Source organism: Mesoplodon densirostris, chromosome 2, assembly GCF_025265405.1.
Source record: "Mesoplodon densirostris isolate mMesDen1 chromosome 2, mMesDen1 primary haplotype, whole genome shotgun sequence".
Taxonomy (NCBI): domain Eukaryota; kingdom Metazoa; phylum Chordata; class Mammalia; order Artiodactyla; family Ziphiidae; genus Mesoplodon; species Mesoplodon densirostris.
This window is the reverse complement of record NC_082662.1, coordinates 170,835,978-170,851,664: the sequence shown is the minus strand read 5'-3', so window position 1 is coordinate 170,851,664 and position 15,687 is coordinate 170,835,978. Positions and strand designations below refer to the sequence as shown.

Below are 15,687 nucleotides of genomic sequence, written 5' to 3'. Positions count from 1 at the left end.
CCCCTCATTAGCAGGCCCTAACTTACAATTTTTGTTCTACTAGTCCCAGGAGTCTGCCAAAAGCTCTGTTCAGCTACTCAGTCCCCTCTTTCAAAACTGATATGTGCTTCCAGGTAAACATACGTCCCAAGCTGGGCTCACTTCTCTGGTTCTTTCTGCTTTTAGGTCATGGACCCATAATTCTTCACTGCCACGTAAGCTCTCCAAATAGACTTTTTTCTTTTAAATATTCTGTCCAATTGTTTTGGTTCACAGAGAGAGACTCTGTCTAAATTACCTCATCCATCAATTCCCAAACTTGACAGTAATTTTTAAAATATGACCACTTAAAGATGTTATGCTAAGTGAAATAAGCCAGATATAAAAGGTCAAATACTGTATGATTCCAATTATTTGAAATGCCTAGAATAGTAAAATTCATAAAAATAGAATGGAGAATGGAGGTTGCCAGGGGTTATGGGTAGAAGGAAATGGAAAATTATTGTTTAAAGGGTTCAGAGTTTCAGTTTGGGAGGATGAAAAAGTTCTGGAGATGAACAGCAGTGATGGTTGCAGCACAACTATATGAATGTATTTAATGCCACTGAACTGTGCATTAAGAATGGTTAAAATAGTAAATTTTGTTATTTTTACTACAATTAAAAAGATATGATCGCCTCTTACCATATGATTTCTATACATATCGGGCTGGGGGGTAGGGAGGTCACAAATCCTTAGCTACTAGAAACCCAAAGCTAGAATTTAACATTACCAGAAAATTATAAACCAAATTTTAAGGCAAATCTATATATATCCCTGCTTGGCAAATAGGTTAAAAGGGCAGGCAAAAAAGATAGTTATGTTCACTTTTTCAACTTGTTCAGTGAAGGAATATTAGAAAAAGTTGAGGAAAATATTACTGGAATCAAAACAGAATTATCTAAATCATTAGTTCACTTTTTCCAATATAGAAATTTTAAAATGTGAACAAATTATTTCATTCGATTCTAACTTTCAAGAATTGACAAAGCTGTATAATCTCGGGGCTTCCCTGGTGGTGCAGTGGTTGAGAGTCCGCCTGCCAATGCAGGGGACACGGGCTCGTGCCCCGGTCCGGGAAGATCCCACATGCCGCGGAGCGGCTGGGCCCGTGAGCCATGGCCGGTGAGCCTGCGCGTCCGGAGCCTGTGCTCCGCAACGGGAGAGGCCGCAACAGTGAGAGGCCTGATACAAAAAAAAAAAAAAAAAAAAAAGCTGTATAATCTCAAAAAGCTTTCAAAGTCAAGGGGCATGCATATACCTTCATTTAATAATAACTGTTTATTGGATATTCACTAAGGATGTTATCAGGTTTGGACTTCTTCATAATCCTAATACTTCAAACCCAATGAGCTTGCATCTAGATTAGTGATTTCCATACTGCGCACACCCATCCATTTTTAGCCTGATCATAACAGATTAAACCGTGCAGTTAAACATCTATACTTCCTTCTGACGTGGCTCAATAGCTTATCTTGTCTATGAAGTCATCCACAACCCTCTTCCCCATCTTCTCAACAAGGTGATCATTCTTTTATGCCCATGCATAATATCCCATTCTTTACTGCATTGTTCTTCAAGGTCAGGAATTATTATCTATATAAAACCTAACTACAATGCCTAGAACATAATAAGCACTCAAGTATTACAGAGAAAAATGGTAGCTTTTCATATATATGTATATAATTTGTACATACTCAATTTTACAAATAAATGGTGGGTCATTTTTTTTAATGGCTCTTAGTACAGAAAGTTTAGATGTTGTTTAATAAATTATACTAATATGTTTCTACTTAGAACAGACTGATAACCATTAAGAAATGAAAAAAGGTACTCTGGAATGAAAAGAAACCAATTATTTATTAGATTTATTCTTAGGTACTTTATCATTTTTGTTACTTTAAGCAGTATCTATATAAAATTATATTTTCAATTTGCTTATCGTTAGTTCTCCAAAAATGCTACTGATTTTTTTATTATTTATTTATTTTTGGCTGTGTTGGGTCTTCGTTTCTGCGCGATAGCTTTCTCTAGTTGCAGCAAGCAGGGGCCACTCTTCATCGCGGTGCACGGGCCTCTCACTATCGTGGCCTCTCTTGTTGCAGAGCACAGGCTCCAGACGCACAGGCTCAGTAGCTGTGGCTCACGGGCCCAGTCGCTCTGCGGCATGTGGGATCTTCCCGTAGGGCTCGAACCCGTGGTCTCCTGCATTGGCAGGCAGACTCTCAACCACTGCGCCACCAGGGAAGCCCAAATGCTACTGATTTTTATATACTGATGTTATATCCAGCAACCTTGCTGAACAATCTTATTAGTTCTAGTATTTTATCTGCAGATACTCTTGGGAATTTTTTATGTAGACAATTATATCATCAGCAAATAAGGTCAGTTCTGTTTCTTCCTTTTCAATCCTTATTGCTTCTATTTCTTCATCTTCATATTACTAGGTTGCCTCTTCTGCAATACTAAATGAAGATGATTAAAGCTGAAATCCGGGCCTCCCTGGTGGCGCAAGTGGTTGAGAGTCCGCCTGCCGATGCAGGGGATACGGGTTCGTGCCCCGGTCTGGGAGGATCCCATATGCCGCGGAGCGGCTGGGCCCGTGAGCCATGGCCGCTGAGCCTGCGCGTCCGGAGCCTGTGCTCCGCAACGGGGGAGGCCACAACAGTGAGAGGCCCGCATACCGCATAAAAAAAAAAAAAAAAAAAAAAAAGCTGAAATCCTCAAACCTATTCCTGAGTTTAATGGAAATCCTTCCAACATTGAACTATCTTGTAAGATGTTTCCTATATGTTTATATTATTCATCCATATCAGCTTAAGAAAACTCATTTTTATGCCAAACATGCTGAGAATTATTATGTATGGATTTTAATTTTATCAATGTTTTTCCTGAGACTCTTGTTTCTTATAGGTTTTCTCCTAGCAAATTAATAGGTTATCTAATGTTAAACTACCTTTACATTACTGAGATAAAGAGAAAAATCCTATTTGGTCAAGTGGTGGTCTTTTTTCCCCCCCATATACATTGTTGCATTTGGTCAGCTAATATCTTATTGAGGAGTTTTATATCTATATCAATGTTCTTAAGTGAAACATGCTTATACGTTTTCCTCTCTCAAATGGCTCTTCTATGTCTCAGATATCAAAATTATACTAGCCTCATAAAACACTCTTCTTTAGAACCGTTTGCATAAAACAGGTAATAGCTTGAAGGTTTTTAGATTTTGTTTATAAATGCTCTGGATGCCCTTTTTAAAAATTTTTTTGGGGTAGATTACTAACTACTGATACATTTTATGATTGAGGTCTATTATGTTTCTATACTTTTCTGCCAGGTGTTGTAAATTATATTTTTCTACAAAATGGTCCATTTATCAGTGTAAAGCTGTTCATAATATTATAATTTATTTCCTTACTATAACTATAGTGATATCTCTTTCCAACCCTAATACTGTTTATTTAACTTTTAATTTTTTTGTTTGAATCTGTCAATTTATTCAGGGAAGCAGCTTTTGTGTTAATAATTTCTATTTATTATTTAGTTATTTTTTTCTTTTATTTTTAGTATTTCCTTCTGCTTTTTTGGGTTTGCTTATTATATGCCATTAAGATTTGTCCACCTACCTAGAGGGTATAATGCTGAAAAAGTCAGACAAAGAAAGACAAATAGGCTATGATTTCACTTACATGAGGCATCTAAAAAACAAAACAAATGAACAAACATGACAAAACAGAAACAGATTTGCAGATATGAGAATAAACGGGGGGACGGGGGGTGGGTGGTCCATCTAAGGACAACTTAGACATCCCACAGGTTTCTATATGTAATATCTTGTCACTCAGATCCAGGTTGGTTTTTTTAAATTTTTAAACATTTTCTAATCTTCATAATGGTTTCATCTTAGTGTCACAAATTATTTAGAAGTGTGTTTTTAAATTTCCAGTATTTTAAGAAACACTCCATTTGTCAAAACTGGAAGTCATAGGATAGTTTACTTCTCTTATGAATAAAAATTTCAGTATTTCATGTGGAAATTTCCTGACTTACACAGATTTCTAATTTTTTTTCAGCTGAGGTATAACTGACGTATAACATTATATTCAAGTTTACAAATAATGATTTGACCCAATTATTTTTAAATATTCATTTTCTTTTTTGCCAATATTTAGATACTTTTAGGTTTGTTCATCAGTGTTATCAAATGACCAATTCACTGAATTGACCAAAAATTTATTTTGCAGCTACTAGTTTGGAATGTTGTGTTTAAAATGTTCAATAATTTCTACAAAGTTCTAGTTGTCCAGTTTCCAGTTTTTCTCTATAGTAGCATCTTAGGAAGTATTCAATTTGTCTCTGGCCTAACTCACTTTGCTGGAGGAAAGACAAAGGGGAGAGAAAGTACTCAGAACGACCTGGATACCCCCCCAGGGAGAGAGGGTTCTTGGTACAGAGACTGGAGACCAGAGAAGGGCTGAGCAACAGGCACAGAGAGCAAAAGGAGGGAGGCTAGGGAGGAGGAAGAACAGGGTAGGGGGCGAGGGCACGGGAAAGAGAAGGGAGCCTGAGAGGACAGAGGGCAGGCTGGGACAGTTAGTACTAACGGTTAAACTTGCTAAATTCAGTGACCTGCCTTTTGGCAAACTGATTCAGGTCTTTAGAAGTTCCTCTCCAGGGGAGCAATGCATTTGTTTTTGCCAGGTGCCCTAGGAGTTTCACTGGCCTGCAACCAGTATTGGTTAATTTCTTGACTGGAGTTGTGTAAGTGAAGTTGGAGGTTCCCATTTTTCAGAGGAGCTCCTAAACCAGCTCAGACAGAAACAAACTCCTTTGCCTACCTGTGCTGATTAGGAGGATTTTTCTAAGTCCTCTTTTTATGGTGTGCAGCCCCTTGAAGAGGCTCAGCTTTATGTAGAGATGCTGGTTTCAAAGCCCAGCCTCTCACAGGCCACAAAATCTAAGTCCCTGGATACTACCAGTTCATAATCTCCATCCCAAAACACAGGGCTGCTGCAGCATCTGGCCACCCCACACTACACCACCCTGTCTCCTAGTGGAAATGCAGGGACCTACCTTTCTTTAGTAAGAACTCAGCTGGAAATGTGTTACATTTTCCCTGCATATGTTTAATACTGGTTGATTTTACCATCTTACCAGAGCCAAAAAAAAGTATTTTGTAAATCTGTTCTTTATAAAAGTCCTCACTGCTATTAGCATATACTTAATGCTAGCAAGACCCTATTTGTATTTTCCTCTATCTACTGCTCCTGATCTGTTAAGGCCCAAGAACTCAAGTAATCAGATAATCCAGTCACCTTTCTAAGAAATCCAGAGCAGGGAATCAGTAAAAGCTTAGTTGTCATGGCAGACATGAATTACAAAAGCCTAACTCTTCCGGCAACCTTAATACCTACAATTTTTCTATCGTATATGAATTTAACAATATTTTATGAAACTACTTACATTTTGAACTCTTTCCTATAATCCCACACCCCATACCTTTGGTGGGAAATGAATTCCTTAAACACACTCTGCTACTTAAGTGTATTTCACATATTAGTTTGTCTTAAATTTACTTTAGATTCCAAAACCTAGCTAGTTTGAAGGCCAAAGCATCTAAAGAATATTCATAACTGAAAAACTCAGATTTATATTCTTGAACAATTAGTTCTAAATCCTCATCTAAATTCAGGCTTTATAAAAGGTGGAGAGGGCGGGAAGGCAAACCTATATCCTTTTTCCCACAGAGACTCTTTTGTCTATAATTTTAAAGTACTTCTTTATTTTACTGAATGTATCAAGTCCTTGTGTAATACTAGATAACGTTAAGAATTTAATAGACCCTTACCTGATGGTCCTGAATCTTCCTGCCCACCACTCTGAATGTGTTGTTGCCTGTATGATGATATATATGAACTCTGCTGAACCCGGTTGAACCACCAGCTGGCACCCACTTTTTATTGGCATCATCGTAAACCATCACAGCAGCTCTTGCCTGACAGATACTCTGTTCACTGGGGTGGGGGGGGGGGGGAAGAAAAGCAAACTTTTAAGATACTTAAAATATGCTAAGCTTCCCACATAGCCATATAAACCAGAGTTAGCTAACCGAACAGTTGGTCAACAATTAGTGCTTTACTGGGTGCTAGAAACAGCAACAATGAACAAGACAGAGGCTTCCTGCTCTTATGGGTAGAGTCTGATGCGGAAGACAGACCCAAAAATGAACTGTAATGAGGGACCAGAAAGAGATCAGGATCCACAAAGAGCACTTAGATATAGGAAACATTTTTTTCTAAATCTGAGGATCTAATACGTTCATTAAACTGAATATAACTACAAATATAAATTAATCATTATTTAACTGTATACATCTGTTTATAATATTGGTGAACTGTTTGTGATTACCTCTCTTTACTGGTAAAATTACTTTTATCATCAGGCTTGCTTCAAGGTCTATGTAACAAATTCTGCTAGGCTCTTCTGCCCCTTGAGCTATGCAGTGGCCACTAGCAATCAATGGACAGCCCCGTGACTGAGTAGTCCCTGACTCCACTCAGGCAAGATAATAACATCTTACGTTTCAAATTTCTTCACTTAAAAATGAAAAAGTAAAATAAGATGATTTCTAAGGATTCTTCTAGATGTTAAATTCTAAGCTTCACAAATAAATACTGAAGAAAAGAAGACCAACTGCATGATAGAATATTTAAATCTCAGCTTCATCTTAATTATTTGTTACCAAGTGAAACTGAGATACATGAATAAATAAAATGTAGAGATGATCTTAATTCTATATTAAGCAATAGTTTCATCTTTCAAATATATTCCAAAATAATGCTGGGCAAAAAAGACTGATTGGAATTTTACTTTATTTTATACCATATGTTATTTTTTAAAAATGAAATACCAAAAGTGAACTACAGAACAGATATATTAACTCCATGCTACTAACCGAATTAAAATGACTCAATCTCCATATAGAAGACTTATCCTGACGCTTGCTTAAGCAGCTGTTAATGGAGATGCTAAGTAGCTCATCCAACCCCATCTTTTAATGAAAGCACTGCTCATTCCACCAATTTTAGCCTTCAAGATTTTAAACAGTAAATCATGTGGGTTCTTCCCCAACATCCTGGGAAACAGTCGCTTTCATGCCCTCCCTTCTTACCCACACTTCTGGCCCATCTCTCAACAGTATATGTATGTGCTTTACTAGACTTGTTGTGTGACTTGATGACAGAAGATCATGGGAGACCTAAAGAGGTCACAGCACCAAGCAATAAAACCACCCAGAACAGTGGGGTTATAAATGCTTGTAATTTTCCATTAGCTAAATCTTACAAAAACTTGTAACAATACCTGTGCAGCACAAACACTGAAATAAACCCAGTGGTACTGTCTAAATTTTTATGTTGCACCGAATTTTTTTTAGTAAATTAGCTCTGGGAGTAAAAATGAGGCAATGACTAAAGCTTGAATTATTTTTAAAAGCTTGATTAAAGAGCCTTTGTCAGCACAGCCGTTGAAATCTCTTCATCGCTCACAACAAAAATACTTGTTAAGGAACAAAATTTACATAACCCTATAGAAAGAAACAAGCTAAGGCAAAGTGCCTCTTACAGCATACAATCCAAGAAACAAATTTACTAACTAACTGTAAATAACAACTTAATAAACAAATCTGTAAATTAATACAGAACAGTATTTTCCAGTTCCAAAATGAACGTTTTTGGACATACACGATGTTTCCCCAAGGTTCAAGAAATAATGTCTCTTCAAGAAGTTCCACTGGGATCATAGAAGCTAAAGCAATAGTTGAACCCCTATTTTGTAAATCAGGTCATTCCATGCCTCAAAAAAAAAAAAAAAAAAAAAAAGTTACAAACGATACATAGGAAATCTAAAACCGGGAGAGTTAAATAAAATGTCCCAACTTTCTCCTCCACCTTTTTCTTCCTCATTGCTCTACAGTGGGATGCCGGAGACAGTCCAAATTCCTGAAGCACCGAGTTCACTGAATAGTTCTGACTAATGCTTAATTATTCAAGATATATATAAACCACTTAGTCAGCAAGCAAATGTCTGGTCGCTTCAATTTCCCTATAACCACAGAAACAAAGACATCTCTAAATGAACGTATCAAAGTAGCCAAGAAAGGCCAAAAATACAAAAACTGGTTGATTAGTTTTCTAATGAAGATGAAAAGATATCTTCAAACTGAGATGTTAAGGATACAAATCTAACTCTAAACAAAACCAAGAAGCACCAAGAGAAGCCAAGGTTAAAGGGGAGAAAAAAATAAGATGTGGGTAAGAGCTGAAGTGTTACTGGAGGTATAGTCAGAGCCACGCGGGTTATGCGGCAAGCGGTGAAGATACAAGCTAAGCCCCAAACAACCCTGTAGTTCTACAAGGCATCCGGCACTCAGAGAAGCCAAATCAAGGCCCAGCCAGGAAGGAACGGCACTGTCCAGTGGGCTCTTAGAGACCAAGCCAAGTCTTTCCATTCCTTTCCACACACCTGAGGACCTCTCCTCAACTAGAGACACACATCCTATGGTATAACAAAAAATACTGGGTCTTTGTCAGGTTCCTGGAACAGAGCTCCTAAAACCCTTGGCATCTCCTGAGCAGTAAGAGTGTCTTTGGTATGCTAATGAGATGACTCCAGGCTTCCATATGGGGGCTGGGTACCAGAAAATCAAAGCCAAGATCAGAGGGTAGAAATGCTCAGTCTCACCCCTTCCCCACCTCTGGGGAGGAGAGAAGGGCCAGAGACCAGTCTCACTCACAATGGCCAATGATTTAATCAATCATGCCTACATGATGAAATCTCCGTAAAAACACCCAATCGAGCTCACATCCAGGTGCTGGTTGGGTGGCATGCCTAGAGAGGGGCCTAGAAGCTCTCTATTCCTTGCCCTATACATCTCTTCCACCTGGCTGTTTCTGAGTTGTATCCTTTATGATAAACCAGTAATGGTAAGTAAAACACTTTCCTGAGCTCTGGGAGTCATTTAAACAAATTATTGAGCCCGAAGGGGAGTCTTGGGAACCCCCGAATTTGTAGTCAGCCGGGCCTAAGTGTGGGTAACCTAAGTACCCCACTGGCAGTGCCAACTAAAAATTGTCACTTGCCATCTGGTTCTACAAACATGAAGCCACTGGAGTCGCTGACCTTGAACACCCCCTGAAAGGAGTTTGGGGCGGAGATCAGGAATGAGGCACTCTGTGCTCTAGGAAAAACTGGCAGAACAGGCCTTCAGATAGTTAGGTATTTTCAGAAGACTCTATGAGCCCAATTTCTTGCATCTTCTCACATCTAGAAAAGCACGAAAATCATTAACAGAGACATCTGCTCCTCGTGACTAGCTGCAACCTTCTGCCAAGATGTGTGCTTGATTGATCCTCCTTCGCCAAAATCACATAAGATACTGACCTCCCCCTTATCTTTTAGGAACAGTTCCCCAGAGCTTTCTGAGAAGCTGTCTCCCAGGCTATAGTTCCCATTTGGCCCCAGATAAAACTTACTCACCACTTAACTCACTACTGTCACGTTGTACTTTTTTTTTTTTTCAGTTGACAGCAGCCAGGTCTAAGTGGGAGCAGTCTTGTGGGACTGAGCCCTCAACCTATGGCATCTTGTACTAATTCCAGAAAGTCAGTGTTTGAATTCAGTTGAATTGCTGGACACCCAGTTTGTACCAAAAAAATAAGAGAACAGACTGTTGATTTGAGAAGAAAACTCCCACTCAATATACCAACTCCAAATTACAGGTATGCACAAAATAAGCTAGTGGTACCCAGTTTTGGATTTCACAAACCCATAAACTTCAAAAACCGACTGGATGAATCAATACAGAACAGGATTGACAGTATTTTGGCCTACTTGCCAGGTAGGAGATTTCAGGGTAAGGTAGGGGACCACCATAACTTACTAAAATGAAGATATTTTGGAACTTAAAAATCTCAAAATAAATACAATGTAATATACTATAAATATAATAATTAGCTTTCCATACAATTCTCTACATTGCCCACTTTTTTTTTTTTTTTTTTTTTTGCGGTACGCAGGCCTCTCACTGTTGCGGCCTCTCCCGCTGCGGAGCACAGGCTCCGGAGGCGCAGGCTCAGCGGCCATGGCTCACGGGGCCCAGCCGCTCCCCGGCATGTGGGATCTTCCCGGACTGGCACGAACCTGTGTCCCCTGCATCAGCAGGCGGACTCTCAACCACTGCGCCACCAGGGAAGCCCCCACTTTTTTTTTTTTCCCATTTCTCCCTGGCCCAGTGAAATACTTATAAGCCTGCCTGCTTTATATGTATGACTATATGACTGGCCTGAGTCACAACAGAACTGCCTGTACATTGGTGTATTTACAAGCACTAGAGCAGTGACAGGACAGCTTAGAGGTTCTTCTGGTAAGAATTTCCAACTTTATCTAGGAGGATTTTTAGATGAGAAAGTCAATGAGTGAATTTCTGAAATGATGAAATTTCATAAATTCACATACATGCAGTTTTTCAGGGAAAAGTAACATGGAAGGAAGGCAAGATTTAAGAACCACAGCTACTGAAGAGTCAAAAAGGGGAAAAAATTAAAGAAAATAAAGATCTAAACAAGCACAGCAAAAAAGACAAAAATTTTATAATCTTTATATTATCATTCTATCTGAATTATAACAAGGCTCAAAATGAGTACCTAGTCAAAGCCTTCAACATTCTGAGCCAGTAAAGGAAGTACATAAAAGATTAAATTAGTAAATTACTGAGCTGTACTTTTGTGAAGATCAGGCAGTAAATTAGTTATAAACAAAAATTTCATTTTATGACCAAATGCAAATGGTATATGTAATTGATTATACCTCATTTTCCTGATGTTAATTTTGGTTTTTTAAAAAATGAAATATGGCATTAGAAGGCTAAAGACAGCTGTTTTTTTAAAAAAAAGTATAAAAACCATGACACTACAATCCAATTTTGTGGCTTTATAAAAATTCATTTCTGAATATAGTCAAATTTCCTGAACAGGTATATATGATGGTAGAAAATGCTGGCCCAATTTTATTTTTATAGGTTACCTGTGAATGAAATGGTTCCTGGTATTTAAGCAGAGTAAGGATCCCTTGGCTATTCTTGTCTATGCTGTTTACTGAGATTGCAATAAAGCCAAGTTTTTGAAAATAGAAACTTCCTTTCAAAGTAACCATTACTTGTCAAAGTAAGTATGAATATGCAGTGCCTAGGCACAGAGTAGGCATTGTTTAAATTCTCGTTCAGTACATAATTTCATTTAACAAAATCCTACTCAAGAATTGGATCATCAAGACCTGGATCAAATACCATTCCTTCTGTTAAGCCTCTCTGGAGTCCCCAAAGCCAGAATTAATTGCTCCCTCCTCCCATAGCATTCATTAATTTTTCCATCAGGAGGACTCTCTGCGGAGGCAATATCTGAGCCACAGGAAGGAGTTAGGATTTTACTCCAAGTGCTTGGGAAGCCACTAGAGGGCTTTAAGCAGAACATGACTTACACTTTTAAAAGAGGACTCCGGCTACTATAAAGAGAAGGGATTCAAGAATGCACGCATGAAGACCAGTGAGAGACGTGTGTATGGTGAGATTTGGACCAGACTAGAAATAAAGGAGAGGGAAGCATATGGGATATATATGTCAGAAGCACAGGAGACAGGATTTGCTAGTAGGTAAGACGAAGGAGAAGGGGAAGGAGGGGACAACCAAAGGCAAGAGAAAAATTATGTCACCTAGCATTTTACTGATACTCCCAAAGTAGTATGTGACATGCTATAAAAGATGTCACTACCGGAAGTCATGGTCCCAATTAATTTATTTTTACATACATATAAAAATGTATTCATCATCTTTGAAAAGGAGAATGTCATTTATCTTCGAATGACAGAGCCTAGTCTGCAGTAAGTTATCAAGGTCTATACGATAACCTCTGCTATACTACCAATGACTTAGAGAGTTTACCCTACGAAAGATAATTAGCATCTTGTCTGTTATGATACTGAGTCACTCTGTGAATCAAGATGTCAGTTATTCAGAAGATAAAATATTAAGAAAGAAATTACACAAAGAAGTTGGGAATTTTAGGGCTTCCCTGGTGGCGCGGTGATTAAGAATCCGCCTGCCAATGCAAGGGGACACGGGTTCGAGCCCTGGCCCAGGAAGATCCCACATGCCGCAGAGCAACTAAGCCCGTGCGCCACAACTACTGAGCCTGCGCGCCTAGAGCCCGTGCTCAGCAACAAGAGAAGCCACCACAGCAAGAAGCCCGCGCACCGCAACGAAGAGTAGCCCCAGCTGGCCGCAACTAGAGAAAGACCGCACGCAGCAACGAAGACCCAAGGCAGCCAAAAATAAATCAATAAAATTAATTTTTTAAAAAAGTTGGTAATTTTAAAGACAGTATTTCCATCTTCTTCTCTGATGTCTATTTTGCTGAAGCTTGTAATTTTATAACATTTCAAGCATTAAAGAGGCTTAAACATAATTTGATTTCAATTCAATTCCACAATTATTTGTCACACCTGCATTCCATGGCCTCCTAGAGTTATAAAAGATTATGCACTCAAATCGGGACTAATAAGCATGTATTTTCTTCAAATAGGAAAGTAAGCAATAAACAGCATGCCCTGTATGGTGTTAAGCCCTAGAGGAGTCACAAACAGAAGGTTTTTTCTCTCAGTTCACCACTCTAGACTCTAGCCATCCTGCAAACCTAGGGGTCACACCAGCATCCTCCCTGCCCTTCACCCTGCCAGGCACTGTCACCGAGGCCTGTCAATTCTACTTCCTAAAAACTCCTAAATTCATTAGCTCCCTTTGCTCACAATGCTCAAAAGCTTCAAGGTGGGCCGTCCCTAGTTGCTCATCTGGATTATTTCAAGTCTCCTAACTGGCATCCCTGACCGCAATTTTACTCCTTCTTCCCAGTGCTTCCAGAGGGAAATTTTTCTAAAGCAAATCTCATCACATCACTGTTGTGCTTAAGACCCTCTAAAGACTCGTTTCACGATAAACTTTGGCTTCATAGCATGGCACAAGGGGTCTACTGCGATCTGGCCTCTTTCTCAACATTCATACTTTCTTTCTTTCAAATACTCGCAGCATGAAATGTGTCCAAGACACCGTTCTACCATCCTGCTGCTGGTGGCACATCCCACCACTGGGGGCACATCAGTATTCACTGCAGCAATAACAATTAGGCCGTATTCGTCCATGTATCTACACCTTTGCACATGCCCTGTACCTAACCTACCTGCACGTTTCCGCCTCGCCTCATACTGACAGAATTTAGACTCAAGTGTCACATCCCCTTGAAAGCTTTTCCCTTCTCCCTCAATATATAATAGGAACTCACCCTCTGGGTTCTCACAATACACTATGCACATCATGTCTCCAACAACATCATATTAAATCCCTGAAGGGTCGGCATTGTATCTTTTCATCTCTCCTAATTAAGACTTGTGGAAGTACTAACTTGGAAAGTAGTGAGCAATATTAACTGTAAAAAGTAAAAATCCATGAGCTTTGAGGAAGAGCCCCAAAACAGGCCAGTGAAAGCTCGCTTTTCTGACTTCCAATGCCCAAATGGACAATCTCAGACCTTCTCCTTTCCATCTGTAAAACATACCATTAGGGCTTCCCTGGTGGCGCAGTGGTTGAGAGTCCGCCTGCCAATGCAGGGGACACGGGTTCGTGCCCCGGTCCGGGAAGATCCCACATGCCGCGGAGCGGCTGGGCCCGTGAGCCATGGCCGCTGAGCCTGCGCGTCCGGAGCCTGTGCTCCGCAACGGGGAGAGACCACAACAGTGAGAGGCCCGCGTACCGCAAAAAAAACAAAAAAAACAAAAAAAAACAAAAAAAAACAAAACATACCATTAGCACTCAAAACACTCAGCTCTGAGCTAGTAAACTATTCTAATCACCCCGCACTCTCCTGCTCCCAGTTAGGCTGTATACTTATTAAGAAGTCAGCTGTGTTTGTGACCAAATATATTCATTCCAATTGTACTTGTACTGTAATTATGCAATTTAAATATTATATAAAGGGATACAATGTGAATATATAGAAATTCTATGAAAATTAAGTTCCTATCAAGATGAGTCACTAAAAAATTGTAAGATGTACATAAAAGACGGGGGAATCACACAAGTCTAGCAGACCGCTCTACTGAGAATGCTTTGCATATATCTTAAGTTCTCTCTCCACTTTAAAGAAAACCAAAGCTGAAACTCTGAAGATAAAACATGGGCATGCTTTAGGAAAGAAAAATAATGTAGACTTCTCATCACCAGACTAACACTAAAAGCTTTACCAAAAAAAAGTCACAGAATGAACATAAATGCTCTAAGGTACATGTCATTTTTAAGGATAGCAAGCTTGAGATCAATTAACCAACCATCATCACCCGTACAGATCACATTACATACAAAAGCTTCTACTATACGCTACATTTGTGAAATACTAACTAGCTTTTCTCCTTTCATATTCCATCCATATACCAAAAAACTTGCTAAGAATGGCGGGGGGGCAGAGGGCGGGGGGCGGGTGCTGCTTGCTAGAACAGCTAGGTGCTGCTGTCCTGGCTGCCTGATTGAAGGACACGGGAAAACTCTGTGAATGCCACTGACAAACAGCAGATACAAATAAGGCAGCAAACAAACTTCTTTTCTGCAAGGCAAGAAAACCATCTGTGACGCAGTAGTTCCAATAACGTAGAAAGGCAAAATTTCCACTGAAGACCACAGAGTTGTATACCATTCATCTAAGAAATACTAAAAGGTTGGGTTTTTTTAATAGCTCTTTATTGGAGTATAATTGCTTCACAATACTGTGTTCGTTTCTGTTGTACAACAAAGCGAATCAGCCATATGCATACACATGTCCTCATATGCCCTCCCTCTTGCGTCTCCCTCCTACCCTCCCTATCCCACCCCTCTAGGTCGCCGCGCAAAGCACGGAGCTGATCTCCCTGTGCTATGCGGCTGCTTCCCACCAGCCAACTATTTTACATTCGGTAGTGCGTGTATGTTGATGCTACTCTCACTTCGCCCCAGCTTCACCCTCCCACCCCATGTCACCAAGTCCATTCTCTATGTCTACCTCTAAAAGGTTTTTTAAAAAGGTGAAAAGATCAATGTCACTACTTAACTCTTCATCCCATAACATCTATATTCACGTGCAAAGTACAACTGTAATCTAACATATGACAGATCCACAGTCACCACAGAAAATGACCAATATATCTAAAGCAAGATAGCATGTTTTAGAAAACATTTCAGCAAATCTGTTGGGTTATCCCATAGGATGAAAAAGTCTCTTAAAAAAAAAGGAGATGGGCCTCCCTGGTGGCGCAGTGGTTGAGAGTCCGCCTGCCGATGCAGGGGATACGGGTTCGTGCCCCGGTCTGGGAGAATCCCATATGCCGCGGAGCGGCTGGGCCCGTGAGCCATGGCCGCTGGGCCTGCGCATCCGGAGCCTGCGCTCCGCAACGGGAGGGGCCACAGCAGTGAGAGGCCCGCATACCGCAAAAAAAAAAAAAAAAAAAAAAAAAAAAGGAGAAATCATTTGGTAAAATACTATGTAGAAAAAGTACCTGAAAGGAGGCACTTCCTACATGCAGTTATGCATGTTTAGG

At 39.8% G+C, this 15,687-nt stretch overlaps 1 protein-coding gene across 11 annotated transcripts in view; it reads right to left on the bottom strand.

The window, feature by feature from the left end:
* The window catches only part of ENAH (ENAH actin regulator), a 152,977-nt gene that overhangs the window by 68,701 nt on the left and 68,589 nt on the right, over positions 1 to 15,687 (bottom strand). For all 11 annotated transcript variants that reach the window (XM_060091363.1, XM_060091365.1, XM_060091364.1 and 8 more), the window contains exon 2: positions 5,867 to 6,032. In XM_060091363.1, the coding sequence (XP_059947346.1) occupies positions 5,867 to 6,032 (166 nt within the window). The remainder of the gene's footprint in view (positions 1 to 5,866; positions 6,033 to 15,687) is intronic.